This window comes from Micrasema longulum, unplaced genomic scaffold (genome assembly GCF_059751315.1).
Source record: "Micrasema longulum isolate JH-2025_06_02 unplaced genomic scaffold, ASM5975131v1 h1tg001232l, whole genome shotgun sequence".
Lineage (NCBI taxonomy): Eukaryota > Metazoa > Arthropoda > Insecta > Trichoptera > Brachycentridae > Micrasema > Micrasema longulum.
In genome coordinates, this window is record NW_028278419.1 from 56,134 (window position 1) to 74,119 (window position 17,986).

At 32.0% G+C, this 17,986-nt stretch overlaps 1 protein-coding gene and 1 non-coding gene across 3 annotated transcripts in view; one reads left to right on the forward strand and one right to left on the reverse strand.

The window, feature by feature from the left end:
• Nucleotides 1-17,986, reverse strand: part of LOC148276360 (uncharacterized) — a 57,689-nt gene continuing 39,703 nt past the window's right edge. For both annotated transcript variants that reach the window (XM_088234375.1, XM_088234373.1), the window contains 3 exons: nt 16,411-16,619; nt 6,837-6,944; nt 1-190 (listed from right to left, as the gene is read on the reverse strand). In XM_088234375.1, the coding sequence (XP_088090501.1) occupies nt 22-190; nt 6,837-6,944; nt 16,411-16,619 (486 nt within the window). In that variant the 3' untranslated portion in view covers nt 1-21. The remainder of the gene's footprint in view (nt 191-6,836; nt 6,945-16,410; nt 16,620-17,986) is intronic.
• TRNAD-AUC (transfer RNA aspartic acid (anticodon AUC)) lies at nt 4,871-4,943 on the forward strand. Its single transcript has one exon. It is a non-coding gene; the product is annotated as a tRNA-Asp (tRNA).

Below are 17,986 nucleotides of genomic sequence, written 5' to 3' on the forward strand. Positions count from 1 at the left end.
ATTTTTTTATTTAAATTTATTTTACATTAGAAAAGAAATTATATCAAAGATTCCATGTCCGTTGGGGCACTTTGGATAAAGTCCTTTGCAGTCATACAGCTGCTCACCTGCCAGCCTTGCAGATGCGTAGTCGTCATACGAATAATCGGCCTTTTTGTCGAAATAGTCGGATTCTTTTATCACAGGAGGTCTGAAATAAACAGTAAAATATTTCAATTTATTTTATAGAAATAAGGAAAACACACATTTAAAAAAAGGAAAATATTTTCTGGGTAACATATTTTAAGGACAAAGGTGAACTTAATATGCTTAATGATGTAAATAATCTTTCACGTTCTGTAGGATTGAAAATGTGTTACTCAAAAACCAAGATTATTTTTATCTCAGAACTACGACCAGTTACGGTAGATGGAAAGATTATTGAAAGAGTGGATTTACGTATTTACCTCGACCGTGTAGTGATTTGCTCTTAAATACTTACCTCGCTACATATATTTTTTACCAACTCACATCAGCAATCATATATACTCGTATAACCTCATGACTCTCAGCCATCGGACGAGGATACTGCATAGGAAAGCTTTTAGGTTAGTACGTTAGTCCAGACTTATCCCTACCTCCATGCAGTATCTCTATGCCCACAGTTAGCTCAGTGTTTCGAGAAGGGCCCTTTTGTCCCAGTCGGTTGGGTGGGTTGCAAACGACCATAACTCTGCCAAGGTCAAAGTTATTTTTTTAAAGGTTATGAAATACCAACTCAACGAGTGAAATACATTAACTACATATGAACCTTTAATCAGATATACATATGACAATAAATCATCAAAAGGAAGGTTGCACACATTGCAAACATTCAGTTATAAGGTTACTGTCATAAAGCACGTAAATTCAAATTTATCAACGTCATCATTTTTTATATCAGGCCCCATGTACATAACACAAACTCTTTTAAGTGCCCAGTCTAGGTAATTACTATTTGGTAGCAAAGTACGATAATTGTCTTAGGAATATAAAGAAATCTAGTATATTTGTTTAGGTAAATCTTAGAAATATGTAAGATAAATTAAGAAGCGGATCAACTATAAACATTTCAATGTACTTAAATGTATTATTTATAAACGGTTCTTTGAAAAAGAGTCTCTGAGATCGTTTAGTCATGTAGAACGAATGGATGAACAGGTATTATTCAATTAAAATCTATAATCTACTTCCACTATCTATTAAAACAATGGTTTTACTAATTAGTAGCAAGAAAATGTTAAATAAGGCTATAAGAAAATGATCTGTTTGGTGAAATTATAACTCCAATTCGAGCAATAGCAAAGCTGAAATATATCTATGAATTTAGGCCTATGTGCACTTGGTGCCAAATCGATAGTAGTACGAAGAAAAAAATGGCAGAGAAAAAGGGCACAAGATGTAAATAAATATAAATACGTGATTTTTGAAAGAGATAAACAATAAGTAATAAGACACCTCGTAGAAAATACTCAATCCAAATATATTCAAGCATTGAAATCGAAAATTTGTAGTAATATATTTTGTAATTAATAAAAAACTACCGAGGCCCTACCTGTCAATAAGTAAAACAGCCATACTGTAAAATAACACCACAGACTTGTGCCACTTTTCCGTGTCTGCACAGAAATATAAATAATCACAAAATTTAGGGTTCAATAATAACTTGAATATTTTTTTAAATTCTTTTTTACGTTTTCTTTTCATACGTTTTTGTGTTTCCCTGATTAAATAATTATTAGATTTTTTTTAGGTATTAATAAATTTCCTTCTTGCAACAAATACATCAAAATAATCGAAAATGTACAATCGTATTTTTAATAATTTTGTTACCTTTGACTAAACAAAAAATCAAAACATTAACTATTTACCCCAGTGTCAATATTGTCAGATGAATATATATTTTTTACCAGATAATGTAAGTTCAGTTTATTTTGATACAAAAATATTATTACAATATTATTACGAAATACAATTTTTTTAATAAACTTCATACATATATTAACATTAATGTTTCCCATTACGTAAAATAAAAAAATATATTATTGTGTACATAATGAGGAGAGACGTCTTACAATAATTTTTAAATTATTCAGTTTTTTCACTCAAATTTCTAGAAAAACTATTATTAAAAATAATATTTTTAAAAGTCATTATTTATTTATTTATTTATATATACGACTAATGGGCATTTTTAAGGACATATTTATACATTAAAAATTACTATAAAGGAAAGTAGAAAGACACAATGGTATATAGTAGACTTGGTGGGAGTGGAAGTGGGAGAGAGGTGTTTATAATTGAATTTGATTCAGTGATCGTTTGAAAGAAGAAAACTTGTTATCAAAGAAATCAAGACTGGTATGTTTGTCGGCAGACCCAAGCATTCTGGGCATAGGGGAATAAAAACCATAGTTAGTTCTATGGATATCGGTGTCAAAGAGTAAGTTTTGTCTGAGGTTTCTAGTTGGGATATTTAATTTTATTGAGCTCAGTAGTTCAGGCGCATCAAAGAGTGAGCTAAGAATTTCAAATAGCTTGATTTTAAATACAATTTTAATGAGCTTTGTAGCAATTTTTGAAAGAGTATTTTCACTAAGTAGGAATAATTTGGAATTTTTTATTTTATTTATTTATTTATTTACAATTTTAAAAAACCCGTTAGGGTTACATAAGAAATTTTATATTGTCTAGTCATTTTAGTTCTAGTCTAGTTAATTCAGTCATCATGTGCTTTTTCAGATTGATTTTAAATTGAACGGCAACGTTAGACGAGGACGACCAAGGAAGACGTGGCATGATCAGATAAACCAAAATCTTAAGTCTGGTCATGTAAAAAGCAGACAGAACCGAAGGGCATGTATGACAAGATGTATGAATGTGGAAGAGGCTAGGATTGTATGCCAGGATAGACGTGTGTGGTGGTCCATTCTCTCTGCCTACCCCTACGGGGAAATGGCGTGATGGTAGTAGTAGTAGTAGTAAAAGTTTTCAAGTAGTAAGGTAAGTCGTTGTAGTGTTTAAGTCCATTATGTAGTATTTTTGACTGTCCTGTGTTTGTCTTTGCTTTTTCAATAGGATAGTGTTGTTGTTGTCTGGTGTTATATTTGTGTATGTCAGCATTTTTGACTAACATTGTGTCGCCGTTCTGTATGTTTCCCAGTGTTTTTGTGCACAATTTTTAAGGTCTCAATTTTAGTCAAGTAGTTTATGTCAAACTGGTGTGTTTTTTTGTATAGTTCAGTCGTACAGGTCAGGTAGGGTAGGTTGTATGTTAGTTTAAGAATTTTATTTTGTTGTCTTTGTATTATTAAATATTTAAAGTGGATTAAAAAAAAACTATTTTCAGTCATAGTTTTCGGGTTTAAAATCGAGCGCATACAAAACGGCTGGCAGTTAGCGTCACATTATTTTGACGCACGTCATGCCTGCTGAGTGTGATTTTAACAAACATTGTGTAAGAAACCAGTATGGCCCGGTAACCATTGAACGTTTATCCAGCGCTGCACAGAAAAAATAATGATACCGTTAATGATACAATTACAACAGGGATGGAGAATACCTTAAATAAGGGAATATGGAAGTCTAGGCATTTACAGGGCTTATGACCTGTCATTAGCTGGTTTAAGTGGCCACTTTACACACTGTGTAACATTCACCATTTTGCCTATGTTTGAACATCCAAATTTCTTTAATTCTTCCATTTGTTGATTTTAGCGAAGTTAAAGAGCTGAAACCTGTATTGTTGTGAAGAGATTCATCTGACTGAATTATTTCACATACTAGGCAACGCCTGAAAAATTTTTCAATTTTCAAACTTCTTCTTGGACCAGTTGGTTTCATTACAATATTTGAGTTTGTCAAAATGTTCGTAGCCAAAAGACTGGATTTCACCCCCTCGGGAGTCATTAAGATTAACAAATTACAACAGGGATGGAGAATACCTCAAATAAGGGAATATGGAAGTCTAGGCATTAACAGGGCCTTTGACCTGTCATTGGCTGGTTTAAGTGGCCACTTTAAACACTGTGTAACATTCACCATTTTGCCTATGTTTGAGCATCCAAATTTCTTCCATTTGTTGATTTTAGCGAAGTTAAAGAGCTGAAACCTTTCTTGTTGTGAAGAGATTCGAACTACGAACATTTGGACAAACTCAAATATTGTGCGAATAATAATTTTAAAAAACGTGAAAAGATTTTATTACCTTTTGTGCATAAAAGTATTTTTTCGGTACACTTTTAGTTTATAAAAAAATCTGTTCAAATAAATAAATGTTTGACGAATGAAATATGTTAACTTCACGTCTCCTTGATATGATGGAAAATTAATATTTTGTTTATATTTATGTATTGGTTTTAGGATATACATAAAAACAAGCCACTTTCTACCTTTTAAACAAAATAATAATCAAAGTTGATAACAAAATATTTAAATTAGGCATATCTGGAACGAAAACAAAAACTCGAATGAAAATTCACAAAATAAATCAAGAAATAAATGGAGTATTTTTCTAATAAATGCTTCTTGGTACTACGCATTTGGCTCAGTGTTGAATTTCTCTGAAGAAATAAATAAATCGAATATTAAAACATGGAAACTAAACAGCCATAAAAGTACAAGGTGTCCAGAATGTGTATACAGCTCTAAGCTTAACTTTACTTTAATTTGAAGTAAAATAAACAAATCTTCTGAAATTAAAAAAAATCTTCTTTCTTTCAAAACCCGGGATTTTAAAATAATTAATCGACATTTTTTTTATGATTTACCCAAACGTTTAATTTTCGGAATAATTTTTTTTAGTCGTAAATAAGTGATATAGCTGATTTCGAATTGATATAAAATTTATTTCGGCCTCGTGGTGTAATGGTTAGCGCATTTGCCTATCATGCAAGAGGTCTCGGGTTCGATTCCCGACGTGGTTGATATTAAATATTTATTTAAAAGGGTGTATTCACCCTTGAATATTTTATAGTACCCGGATTGGTACCTGAAGCGTAAGACTGATCATCTACCTTCATGTAACAAAAAAAAAAAAAAGATACGCTGCGATTGGTTTACCAATGCAGTGCCTTATGCACAATTAGGTGCGGAAGGGTATGATGTTGATAATAAAAAAAATAATAGGGAATCAATGTTGTGCAGTGTTATTTTTATTTTTAATATTATTTGTTAATATATGATTAAACTAAGCGAAATAAAATTCTTCGTATCGTATTATCATCGTTTTGATTTTCTAAAGTTTTGTAATTTGAAAATCCCCAAAGCTGCGCCGCGAAATATTACCCGCGACGTCACTCGTTCAAGTCGGTGAGTGTTTCTGATATTTAAAATCTGAATCCCGTAAAAATATTTTTTAAACACACATTTTCATCCGCTAAACATCAACACGCTAAACGTCGAAAAAAAAATGGCAATCCCGGAAACCGAATATCTGTTGCCGGTTGCCACAACGACATAATAACCGTTTTATTGGTTGTTTATTGTAAACACGTGGTCACAGAAACTTGTGATGTTGAAAAATAGTTGATTTTTATTTAAACGTTTTTAAAAAACTTCGCCGTGCAATAAAATGCTCACATTTTTATTTGTAATGTAAAATTTCCCAGGCGTAAGTATAGCCTGTGAGCTCGCCAATACATGACAGATGACATTAACATAACCATAGAAAAACATAGCAGTTGAGCTCTCAGAAGTAAAGCAACGTGAATGCAGCAATGCTTGAACTACATGTCAATAATATTCTAATAATAAATAATATTATTTGGCCATACGGAACTTTAAAGCACACCTTGGTTTAATTACTAATAGTATTTTATCGGTTAGGTAGGTGTATTTAAAAAAATGTTGCGTACCTGAAAAAAGCACAAATAATTATGTTTTTGTAAATGATGTCAGTAGCGACACCCAGAGAGTGGCTTTGTGACGTTTTGACATTTTTTATAAGAAATTCATGGCGTAGCCGAAATACTGTTATAAAAACGAGGATGTTTTTGTTGATTGACGTTAGCAGGCGCTACCCAGGGGCGACTTTGTGACGTGAGAAATTATTTAAAAAAAAGAGATTTATGGCGTAGCCGAAATATTGTAATTAAAACGAGGATGTTTTTGTTGATTGACGTTAGCAGGCGCTACCCAGGGGCGACTTCATGACGTGATGAAATTATTAATTTAAATATTTTTTTTCATTTTACATAGCGTAGCCGAGATAAGAAATTGCGTGGTGTTTCGAAATTTAACCGTGTAGGTAGCCGCCTAGTTACAATATTATTTTTGTATAACTCCTGTTTTATAATGTTTATGTATTTATCGCTATAAGAATTAAACTAAAGATAGTTTTTACTTTTAATCGCTATCCGTTTTTTAAATTATGTTTGTAAAACTCAGTAATATTTATTTTTCAAGTATTCAATATTATTTTTGCATTTTAATTAATATTGTTAATACAAAGCGTATTTTTATTTATTCGAATTTACTAGACTGTTTTTATTACAAAAAATAAAAATGCATATTTCTCTATGTATTTTTCTGTTATAAACAATCTATTAAAATAATACACATCAAATTTCCATTGTCTGTTGATTTTATTTGCAATCTTCTTTTTTTTCGATGGTTAAAACTCTAGGAAATTCAAAGACAATAAATTTTTTACTGTCATATATTGGCGAGCTCACACGCTATACATAGCCCATTTCCCATAGAATTGAACTTCCTTATTAGAATAATTAATAAAAATAATTTTATTTTATTAACATAATATTAAAATGTTGGACCACAAAGTTAATGCTTTGAATATTAATAATATAAAAATAATTTACGTTAACAATAGTTGAATCAGTTCTCCTATGAGCCCGTTATGATGTACAGGAGATTCTGCTGCCTCGCATATTGTTCTCAGAAGACATTCTCTGCCATTAACGCCATATCTGGAAATAAAAAATAGACTTTATATTTGTTTTATTTCATTTTTATCTAACGAGATTTACATCTTTTGATAGTCTAGTTGTAAAAGAAATATACGGACAGCGAATATTTGATAATATATTATTCCTATAATATTAAATATTTTACTTAATATTTTGAGACGATAAAGAGATTGTGTTAAAAATGAAAATTTAAACAAATCAATAAGGAAGGAAATAAGGAAAAACATCAGGAAGTGAAATACAAAATTCATTATTAAAACCACTGAGAGAAATAAAAACATGAAAGTACTCGAATCAAAAGAAAACACAACGAGAATAAGAGTAAAACCAGTGTAATAAAACACGATAAAGAGTCCATTGCAAGAACAATAAAAGATTTTTATTTGGAACTATATATTTCGAACTTAAGAAAACCTGAAACAAATACAAATGTGGGATCAGAAGATCTGCTGGAAATAAACCATGTTAAAGTTGATATGGCCATAAACAACAGAAAAATCAAAAAACAGCCTCGAAAGCGTTACACATTACGTCCCCATATAATAGACCAAAAGAAGATTTGTTAATATATGCACACACTCACGAATGCTTGCATATCAATCTGCAAGACTGCAAATGCACAAAAATAGATCACGTATCAAAATATAAGTATTTGGGTATTATTATAGATTCCACTTTTAATTGGGAAGAACAGATAAAAACAGTTTGCAATAAGCTAAGAGTTTGCCTACTTAACATGTACCATTTAAAACCATACATACCATACCCAGTGCTGAGACTAGTTTACTTGGGGCTAGTTGACCCAATTATTCAATATGGATTAAGAATATGGGGAATAAGTTTTAAATCTTATACGGATAGAGTCTTGAACTTACAGGTACAAATTTTAAAAATTATCGTACCTGTAAAAAAAAGAATGAGGCAAAAGACAACAATAAAATATTATTTGATTTTGTTAACGTTTTGCCAATTAACAAACAGTGTCAGTATAAGATAATGACAGATCATTTCCTCGATTGCAATTTTAAATCCAAAATAAACCACCAGATCATGACCCGACAAGTATCGGCACAGCAGCTGATGGTACCACGACAGAAAAACTATTATGGTGACAGAACAATGGGTAGTGTAATACCAAAACTGTACAATTTAATACCAGCTGAAAATCGTGGATAAAAAAACCTAATTTCATTAAAAAAAATAGTCAAAAAATTATTAAACAGCAAGTGAAACTTAAGTATATAAATATATTTTATTATTTAATTATTATTAAACTATGTACTTACTTATAAATTTTTTTTAAAAATGTAATGTAACCCGCAGACAAGCTTCGGCTTTGCGGGAAAAAAATACAATTATGTATGTTACTTATTTGTTAAAATGAATAAAACTTTAAAAAAAAAAAAATGATGGATCCACAAGACCTTCACCACGCATCCTTAAAAATAGATTTGGATTAAAATATGGGTAAAACTAAAATTCCTTGAGTCCGATCGAGTTTAACCCTTGACGGAGTTGACATTGACAATAAATCCATTGAGATAGTCAACAAATATGTATGTCAAGGAAACAAAATAATGTTGGTGAAAAATAACCGAACTTGTTAAATACCACGGCAAATAATAGTAAGTTAGGCTACTTTCGGTAAATTAAAATATGTACTTGGAAACGAAGAGGTGCCTATAAATTTGAAAACTAAAGTCAATGACTTGTGTATCTTGCCAGTGATGACGTATGACCTGGAAACTCTTTCCCTCACTTTCAGAAGCGATTAATGAAAACACAAATGTTGGGTGTCAGTCATCGTGAATTAAAATTAGAAATGAGGAATTATGACGTGGAACAAAGGTCTTGAAAAAAATGAAAAAAGTACATACCGAGTGACCTTGAACGCCCCATACTTATGAAAAATCTCGAGAACTACCCGATGGATCTAAACCTGGCTTTAACTGTTATGTAACGTGTTCTAAAACGAAGCTACTCGTATTTGTTGTATCTTCAAAAACTACAAATTAGTTAGACGTATTCGTTTTTAACCAAAAATTACCGTTAAATACCGTTTTTTATTAAAATTTGGTAAAATTACCGTAAAATATCAGGGTAGTTTTACCGCCTTGTATCAAAAAAGTAGCTCCATCCTCGGAGAACCACCGGTTAAACCTAATACTATAAGGATCTGGGCTTGGACCGTGAGATTTAGCAAAATGTAAACTCTCGCCTTCCACACCCCACAGTAGCCAGGCTCTTTGTAGACCTGGGCTTAGAGAGCGAGAAATTTTCATGGGCACCCGTCACAATAGATCTTCAAAGGTTGCAGTGACGCCAGGAGCCAGCATAGCGCTGACCCTCACCTCTAAAAATAAGAATAGGAATAGGTATAAACATTCCAAAAGGCAGTTGTTATTTTTGCCCAGTTGAGAAGGCATTTGATATCGGCAGGTAAACAATGGTCAATTATCTATTCGTTGAAATTTTCTGACACCGCATATACTCTTAGGGTTTTAAGTCTATAAATTGCGCGTTGTCAACTAATCCTTATTAAGTCATACAGTTTTATAGAATAGAATCTTATTTTATCCTAACGAGTTCCAAAATGTTTCTTATAGTTTTTATTGTGTACTTTACGGGATCAAAATTTAATTTCTCGGTTCATTTGACTCTGCGACGTGCAGTCGTGAAAAATTGTTTAGATTTTTCCACCGAAAACGCTGAGTCAACAGAGAAAATTTACATTTCTGGCAATTTCCCGAGCGGGCTGAATAAACAGACCCTTTACGGGAAACGGTGAACTCTTTAATTTCGGGCAAACAATGCCGCAGCTTGTAAAATCAGAAACAAGAATTGAAATTACACAATCGGTAAAAAGTATGCTTTGAAGTAAATATCGTTAGCCATCAAATATTTTTGGTAATTAATGTGATTTATTATGTAAATATGCTCTTGATATACATAAATTTTTATGTTTTAATTAACCATTTACCGTGAAAATTTGTCCTGGAGTGGTATTCTGAATCTTCTCTTCCCCGTAGAGAAGATTTTTTTTTTTAATGTAACAAGACTTTTTTCTTCAACCCATCATCGCCGCTTTGCTCACGCTACACAACCAAGTGCAGTATCTTATTCACCATGTAATAAATACGCATTAAACAGGAACTTTGCGTCTTCTCTGTCAATCTCCAACTGGGGTAGAAGCACCACCAACCCTTAAAAACCTAATATTTCTTCTTCTTCACGTGTCATGTCGGGTCCCCCCGACGTAGACGATCACTTGGGCGAAAGCTTCCCTATCCTGAGCAGTGCGAAACAGCTCCTCCGCAGTTCTAATCCTGGTCCATGCTCGGATGTTTCGAAGCCAGGAAAGCTGTTTTCTTCCGACCCCTCTACATCCCTTGATCTTCTCCTTCATGACAAGCTGAAGTATGGCATATTTATCACCTCTCAACACATGACCAAAATATGAAATCTTACGGAGCTTAACAGTGGTGAATAGTTCTCTATTAGTATTGACTCTACGTAATAAATGTAAATGTTCGTCATGTCTGTTGTAATATGTTAATATTAACAGCTCACAAGGTGGTTTAATCCAGTCCTTGCCTACAAAAATTTGGACAAACTCTTATATGACAATAAATTTCATGTAACTAATCACTGTCGGTACATATTTTGACGTTTTTGATTATTTTTGGACAATTCCATTTCAAATCAGTTTTGGGTAGAGTTGTTACCCGTTTGGTGGTGTAAAATAACATACTACTCAATCAAGTCTCTACAAACTTCAATATTATTTGTATTTTTGTTCTTTTTCTGCACCACAACAGGCCAAAATGCCCAATCGAAGTGGTGAATTTGAGCACAGAACACCCAGGCACGAGAAAATCAATATTAAAATTTTATGTTTAGACGCAAAATTTGACTTCTGTTCTCACCGGGAATCGAACCCTCGTTTATGGGTCAAATATCTTAGCTATCATACAGTATTATAATTGTGATAACAAGTAAGTTCTTTTTTTTCAATATCATTTATTCTTTAATTAAAATGTTGGTTTTTTATTTAATTATGTAAATATATCTTATTGAAAAGATAACAATTTTATTTTTCGATTCCCGGGCGGTACAAATTTCAACCACTGTTTTTGTATATGGAGTTTTAAAAAAATATACATCAAATTTATATTGAAGCACTTACTTTGCAATTATTCACTATAGTAAAACAACTTTGTAATATTTAGTTATCACATTAAAAATAAAATAGGATAGAATTCATTAGTTAGGCATACTTTTTTTTCATTTTTCAAAATACAAAAAATATACAATACATAGTTGTATTCTTGTGAGTTAGCAAACTCATTCTGGGATAGTTACAATTAAAAAGATTATCAGATATAACGATTTATAGTTATACATAATTTAAACAAAAATGGACAAATATCAGAGACTTTTTTAAAAACTACTCATAATATATTATTTAACATTAGCTTACACAATTCAAGGGTTATTGAAACAAAAAACAGTGGTTATAAACAAAGTTGTTTTATATTTATTTTATTATAAATAAAATATTTAAAAAATTAAAAGCATGTTCAGGAATCAAAGGGTTAATTAACAATGTTTAGTTTTTCTTAGGTGAGAAATCCAGTATTTGTCTTTGTCTGTTCAAGAAGAAATATAAATATTTAAATGTACAAACATTAAAAAATATAAGAGAACTGAATGATTTGTTATTTTTATCTAAAATATTACATTCAATATTTGATTGTTCCGAACTGTTACAACTAATTAACTTGCGAGTTCCGGGCTGGGTTACCTGATTTAATAAATTATAATATGTAAATGTATCTACAACAAACTATAGTGCACACTCGCCAATAAGGAGAATTCATACATTTTCAAATGAATACGCAAACGACGTAGAGATATTTAATACAACACTTTTGAATTTTAAAAGGCAGTGTATCAATTAACTATCTTCAAATTGTAAAACCTAAATAATGCTTTATTGATTTCAATTATTTACCGTTTATTGACTTATATCTGTATTCTAAATTAGTATTTTTCTAACTTCTTCTAATTTTGAGATTATTTTAATATTACTTATACGAAAAAATGTACTCCCGTTCTCTACTGCAATATATGTATGTATTATTATGTATCCCCATATATTTTCTACTAATATGTAATGATTTTTATTTATATTTTTTTATTTTTCTTTTTCTTCTTATTTAATTTTTATTTTTTGCTCCTATTTTGTGTAAAATGAATTTCTGTCTTCATATTTAAAAATGCTTTTCTATTTTTTCCACTTTTATACTAAAATGAAATGATGATATTTTTGATATTTTTCTTTTTCTTCTAAAAATCATTTATATATTTTTTGCTACTTCTATGTAGAAAACATGTCTGTTTTTATTAGTATATATGTATATAAATCATATAAATGCCTAAAAGTCGTTAAAATAAATAAATAAAGTAAATAAGAAGTGTGAAAACTGAAAAATGTTTTCAGACGTTGACCAGTACGTGAAATAATTCAGTTGGATAAATCTTACCCACATCAATACAGCACTCAGCTCATTAACTATAACAAAATCCACATTTAAAGCCTCATCCACTTACCCGGATCCGTTTTTAAAGTGTTGTAGCCTTTTTTTAAATCCACACATTAAAAAAATATTTTTTTTACGGTATCTTATTTTTTTTTTCAAAATTTATTTATTTTACATTTAGTGCTTTTAATGTCCCGCCTCTATCGCAGTCAGAGCAACCTAAGTGTATACAGTTAATTTGTCTGTCACCCACAATCTAATTTTCCTAATTCTGAAGGCGATAGGGTATGTTAGTTTATTAGCTTGTCACCATCACCAACCCTCCACCAACCCAACCATTCAAATCTTTTCTGCCGCCATAATAAAGAAAGACGTTTCATAAAACAAAAAACGGAGAAAAAACAAATTTGTAAATGGAAAATGAAAAAATTCGCTGTGTGAAAAATACTACAAATACTAGATATATTAACATTTAACAACAGAGATGAAGAACATTTAAGAGAAGGTAATATGGAAGTCTAGGCATCTACAGGGCTTATGACCTGTCAATGGCTGGTTTAAGTGGCCACTTTACAAACTGTGTAACATTCACCATTCTGCCCATATTTGAACATCCATATTCCTTCAATTCTTTCATCTGTTAATGTTTGTGAAGTTAAAGAGCTGAAACCTTTATTTATGCGGGTGAGATTCATATAATTGAATTATTTCACCGACATACTAGGCAACGCCTGAAAATGTTATTTTTTCAATTTCTATACTTCTTCATGGACCAGGTAATTTATGAACAATATTTTGAGTTTGTCCAAATTATTTTAGACAAGGACTGGATTCAACTCCCTGGGGAGCTGTTTATATTAACATATTACAACAGAGATGAAGAACATTTAAGAGAAGGTAATATAGAACTCTAGGCATCTACAGGGCTTATGAAATTGAAAAAATAATATTTTCAGGCGTTGCCTAGTATGTCGGTGAAATAATTCAATTAGATGAATCTCAACCGCATAAATAAAGGTTTCAGCTCTTTAACTTCACAAACATCAACAGATGAAAGAATTGAAGGAATATAGATGTTCAAATATAGGCAGAATGGTGAATGTTACACAGTTTGTAAAGTGGCCACTTAAACCAGCCATTGACAGGTCATAAGCCCTGTAGTTGCCTAGACTTCTATATTACCTTCTCTTAAATGTTCTTCATCTCTGTTGTAATATATAAATATAAACAGCTCCCCAGGGAGTTGAATCCAGTCCTTGTCTACAAAAATTTGGACAAACTCAAAATATTGTTACTAGATATATTATTATGCGACAGTATGTATTATGGTTTGCCTTAACGAAACATATATACTTATTTTAATAAATTTTACGTTAAATATTTAAAAAGTAACATTTTTATTTTCTTTTTAGTAAAAAAAATACAAGTAAATATGTTATACTTCAATGAAAAGACGTTTCTGGCCAGAAACGCCCTTTTTATTTAGTAAGTGTCTTTCTTTCTTTCTTAGTGTTAATATGTCAATAGATTCTACTCAACTAAATAAAATAGACGTTACTGGCCATTTACTGCTTTTTAAACTTGTAACGCCGACCTTAAAATTAATCAACTTCGAAATTACCGGCAGGTACCCATCTTAAATTTAATTGAATAAGAGTAGGTACATTCATTTCAAATGTTTTAAAAACGGAATAGAAGAAAAAATAAGTATTTTAATCAGTCTGAAATAATTATATAAATCAGAACGGATAGTAAGGTTACTGGCCGCAAAATAAATGTAAACAACGAATATCTCGAACAAGCAGAATAATTTGTGTATCTGGGAAGCATGTTTTCAAAGGATAGAAGAGTATAAAAAGATGTTGATAGGAGAGTGAATACGGGCAACAAAATGAACGGAGCACTAAGCACAGCAATTGTTAATAAAAATATGTCGATCAAGGCTAAACTGGCAGTGCACAACGGAGTTTTAGTCCCAACACACGGAACTGGCAGAAGAAGGATGAAAACCGAGTGAACGCGGTTGAAATGCGATCTCTTAGACGAATGTGTGGGAAATCAATGTATGACAGGTTTACTAATGATGAAACCATATGAGTGTGTAAATCTGAGTCAAGTATAGTTGATAAGATTAAGGAAGGGTTTCTGAGATGGTTTGGTCACGTGGAACAAATGGACGACAAAAGAAGAGTAAAACAAGTATATAGGCGAAAATGAACGGCAACGTGAGACGAGGACGACCAAGGAAGACGTGGCATGATCAGATAAGTCTGGTCATGTCAAAAGCAGACAGAACCGAAGGGCATGTATGACAAGATGTATGAATGTGGAAGAAGCTAAGAATGTATGCCAGGATAGACGGTCCATTCTCTCTGCCTACCCCTACGGGGAAATGGCTCAATGGTAGTAGTAGTAGTAGCAGAACAGCCTTTTATATTTAGTAATCTTTTTACAGTTAAGTCTCATTTATTAGTAAAAATAATAGGGTTATGGTTATTTTAGGAAGTTAATTCAAGTACGAGTAGATGCATATTTTTTTCCTTATTCCGAATATGTATTTAATTCATTTTTTAAAAAAATGTTAGATGCGTTTTTTTTTCTTATGACGGCAGTATTAAGCTCAAAAGAAAAAAAATGTTCGTAAATTAATTTTATTCCTAGCATCAACCTTTTCAAGACAAAAACCTAGCGTCGACCCATTCAAAACCTGGCATCACCTTAGTCTAGACCTATCAACCAACCTTGGTCACAACAGATGGAAGAATGGAAGAAAGATGGGTGCTCGAACATGAGCAGAATAATGAATGATATATAGTGTGTAAAATGGGCACTCGAACCAGCCGCTGACAGATTATGAGCCCTGCAAATGCCTTTAATTCCATATTTCCTTATTTTTGTATTATGTAAATCCAAATTAATTTTAAATCATCATCATCATTCCCCTTTCCACACCCAGTTGTGAATAGGGCACTGCATTGTTAAACTCAATGCAGCGTATTTTAAAAATCTATAATATGAAGGGCAGGTCACCGGTCTTACGCTTCAGGTGCCAGTCCAGGAACAAAAAAATGTTTCACTTCAAAAATTCTTTACAAAAAATATTTTACGTCCTCCCTGACAGGAATCGAAGCAGTCATCTAGTCAAAAAAATTTAACAACCTTTGAGAATATCCAAATGCTTGCAGACTGGTTGAACCTTCCTAGGGAGTTATTCATATTTAAACAAAGTTATTTACAAATGATGAATGTTACACAGTGTGTAAAGTGGCCACTCAAACCAGCCAACGACAGGTCATAAGCCCTGTAAATGCCTAAACTTTCATATTTCTTTCTCAAAAATGTTTTCCCTCTCTGTTGAAATAAATTAAAAAATCAATAAATCCCTAGAATGAAATCCAGCCAGTCTGCAAGCATTTGGACATACTCAAACATTGTTGAATTAACCACCTGGTAAAAGAAGTATAAAAATTGGAAAATTGTTTTCAAGCGTTGCCTAGTAGGTGATTTGGTTCAGCCGGATGAATCTCACCCACGTGATAAAGGTTTCAGCTCTTTTACTTCACAAAAGTCAACAGATGGAAGAGTTGAGGAAATGTGGATGTTCAAACATGGGCAGAATGGTGAATGTTACACAGTGTGTAAAGTGGCCACTTAAACCAGCCAATGACAGGTCAAAAGCCCTGTAAATGCCTAGACTTCCATATTTCTTTCTCAAAAATGTTTTCCCTCTCTGTAGCAATAAGTTTGAATATGAAAAGTTTTTACTTTAATACTATTTTCCTGCTTTTAGAAAGGGAATTAAACCTACAGCCGTTTGATAATAAGTGTTTTTTTTAATGATGATGACATTCGCGTCATCTATTTTAAATACGGATATTGTTAAATGATTTCATTTAATCCTTAAATAGTGGAAAACATCATACCCATCCATAGTCCCCTCAACAGCAGTGTAAAAAGTCCTTCTATCCTCCTGTTCAACGTTTCTTTTTCTTCTACCTTCATCCACAAAGGAATAGTACTGTGTGAAGAAGGAAATGTTAGGAGGAACAGCATACTGGTATTGGAAATTCAATGCGAAGATTAAATTAACGTTGATTGGATTCTTAATCGGCAGAGCAAAACCAATCAGCAACTGTAAAAAAAACAGAAAACAATTAATTTACTCGTAATATACTTTTAAGCGTGTCAAGCAAGCATTTCAAAATTGATTAGTTTTATAGAATTTTGTATATTTTCGTTTTCAAAATCGTTTTTACCTCGTGTTCCAATGGTCACCATATTTTCTTACCATGCAAGAGGTCTCGGGTTCGAGTTCCGATATAGTTGACATTAAATATTTATTTAAAAACGTAAAATGTAGATAAAATGTGTCATTTTGTCTGTAAAGTTACTTACTACAGACGTCCGAAGTTCATATAATATTTTTCAGTAAATAAATAACGTCTTAAACCTCATTCTATAATTCAATTAATTATTGAATTCAAAATTTATTGCAACAGAGAGGGATACATTTTGAGAAGGAAATGTGGAAGTCGGAGCATTTACAGGGCTTATGACCTGTCATTGGCTAGATTAAGTGGCGTGGCTACTTTAGCCTTAAGTAGCGTGTAAAGTACGCGCAATGTAACATTCGCCATTCTGCCTATGTCAAAATATACACATTTCCTTAAATCCTCCAACTGTTGACTTTTGTAAAGTAAAAGAGCTGTTATTGGATTTACGCCCTAATTGATTGGCATTATTGAGTATGCATTATTTAATAAAATTTAATTTAAACTATTTTAAAATCCATTTAAATTTACAAAGGTATAATTATGGCATAATCTAGGCGGACATGGCAAGTGTGTCATCGCGAGTCAGGAGCGACAACACCGCTTGCTTCTTGAATGCTTGCTTTTGCTGTTGGAACACATCGACAGTACCGTTTAATGACATTTTGTTCACTGTTTTGAGGATCCTTGGCAGAGGGGAAAATAATCCGGTGTTGGTTTTATAGTTTCCCACAGCAAAGACAGCATTGGTACGCAAGTTACGGTGAGGTACATTGAGGTTAATCTGAGCAAAACTATCATGGCCATCTATACAGTTAGATATTAATTTGTGCAAGAATATCAAACCAGCCAAAATCTTTCTGAATTCTTAACTGAAGATATAAAAGTACTCTGGACGATCATTTTAGATAATTATGAAAGTTAATATAACAACAGAGATGAAGAACATTTAAGAGAAGGTAATATGGAAGTCTAGGCATCTACAGGGCTTATGACCTGTCAATGGCTGGTTTAAGTGGCCACTTTACACACTGTGTAAAATTCACCATTCTGCCTATATTTGAACATCCATATTCCTTCAATTCTTTCATCTGTTGATGTTTGTGAAGTTAAAGAGCTGAAACCTTTATTTATGCGGGTGAGATTTATCTAATTGAATTATTTCACCTACATACTAGGCAACGCCTAAAAATATTATTTTTTCAATTTATATACTTCTTCATGGACC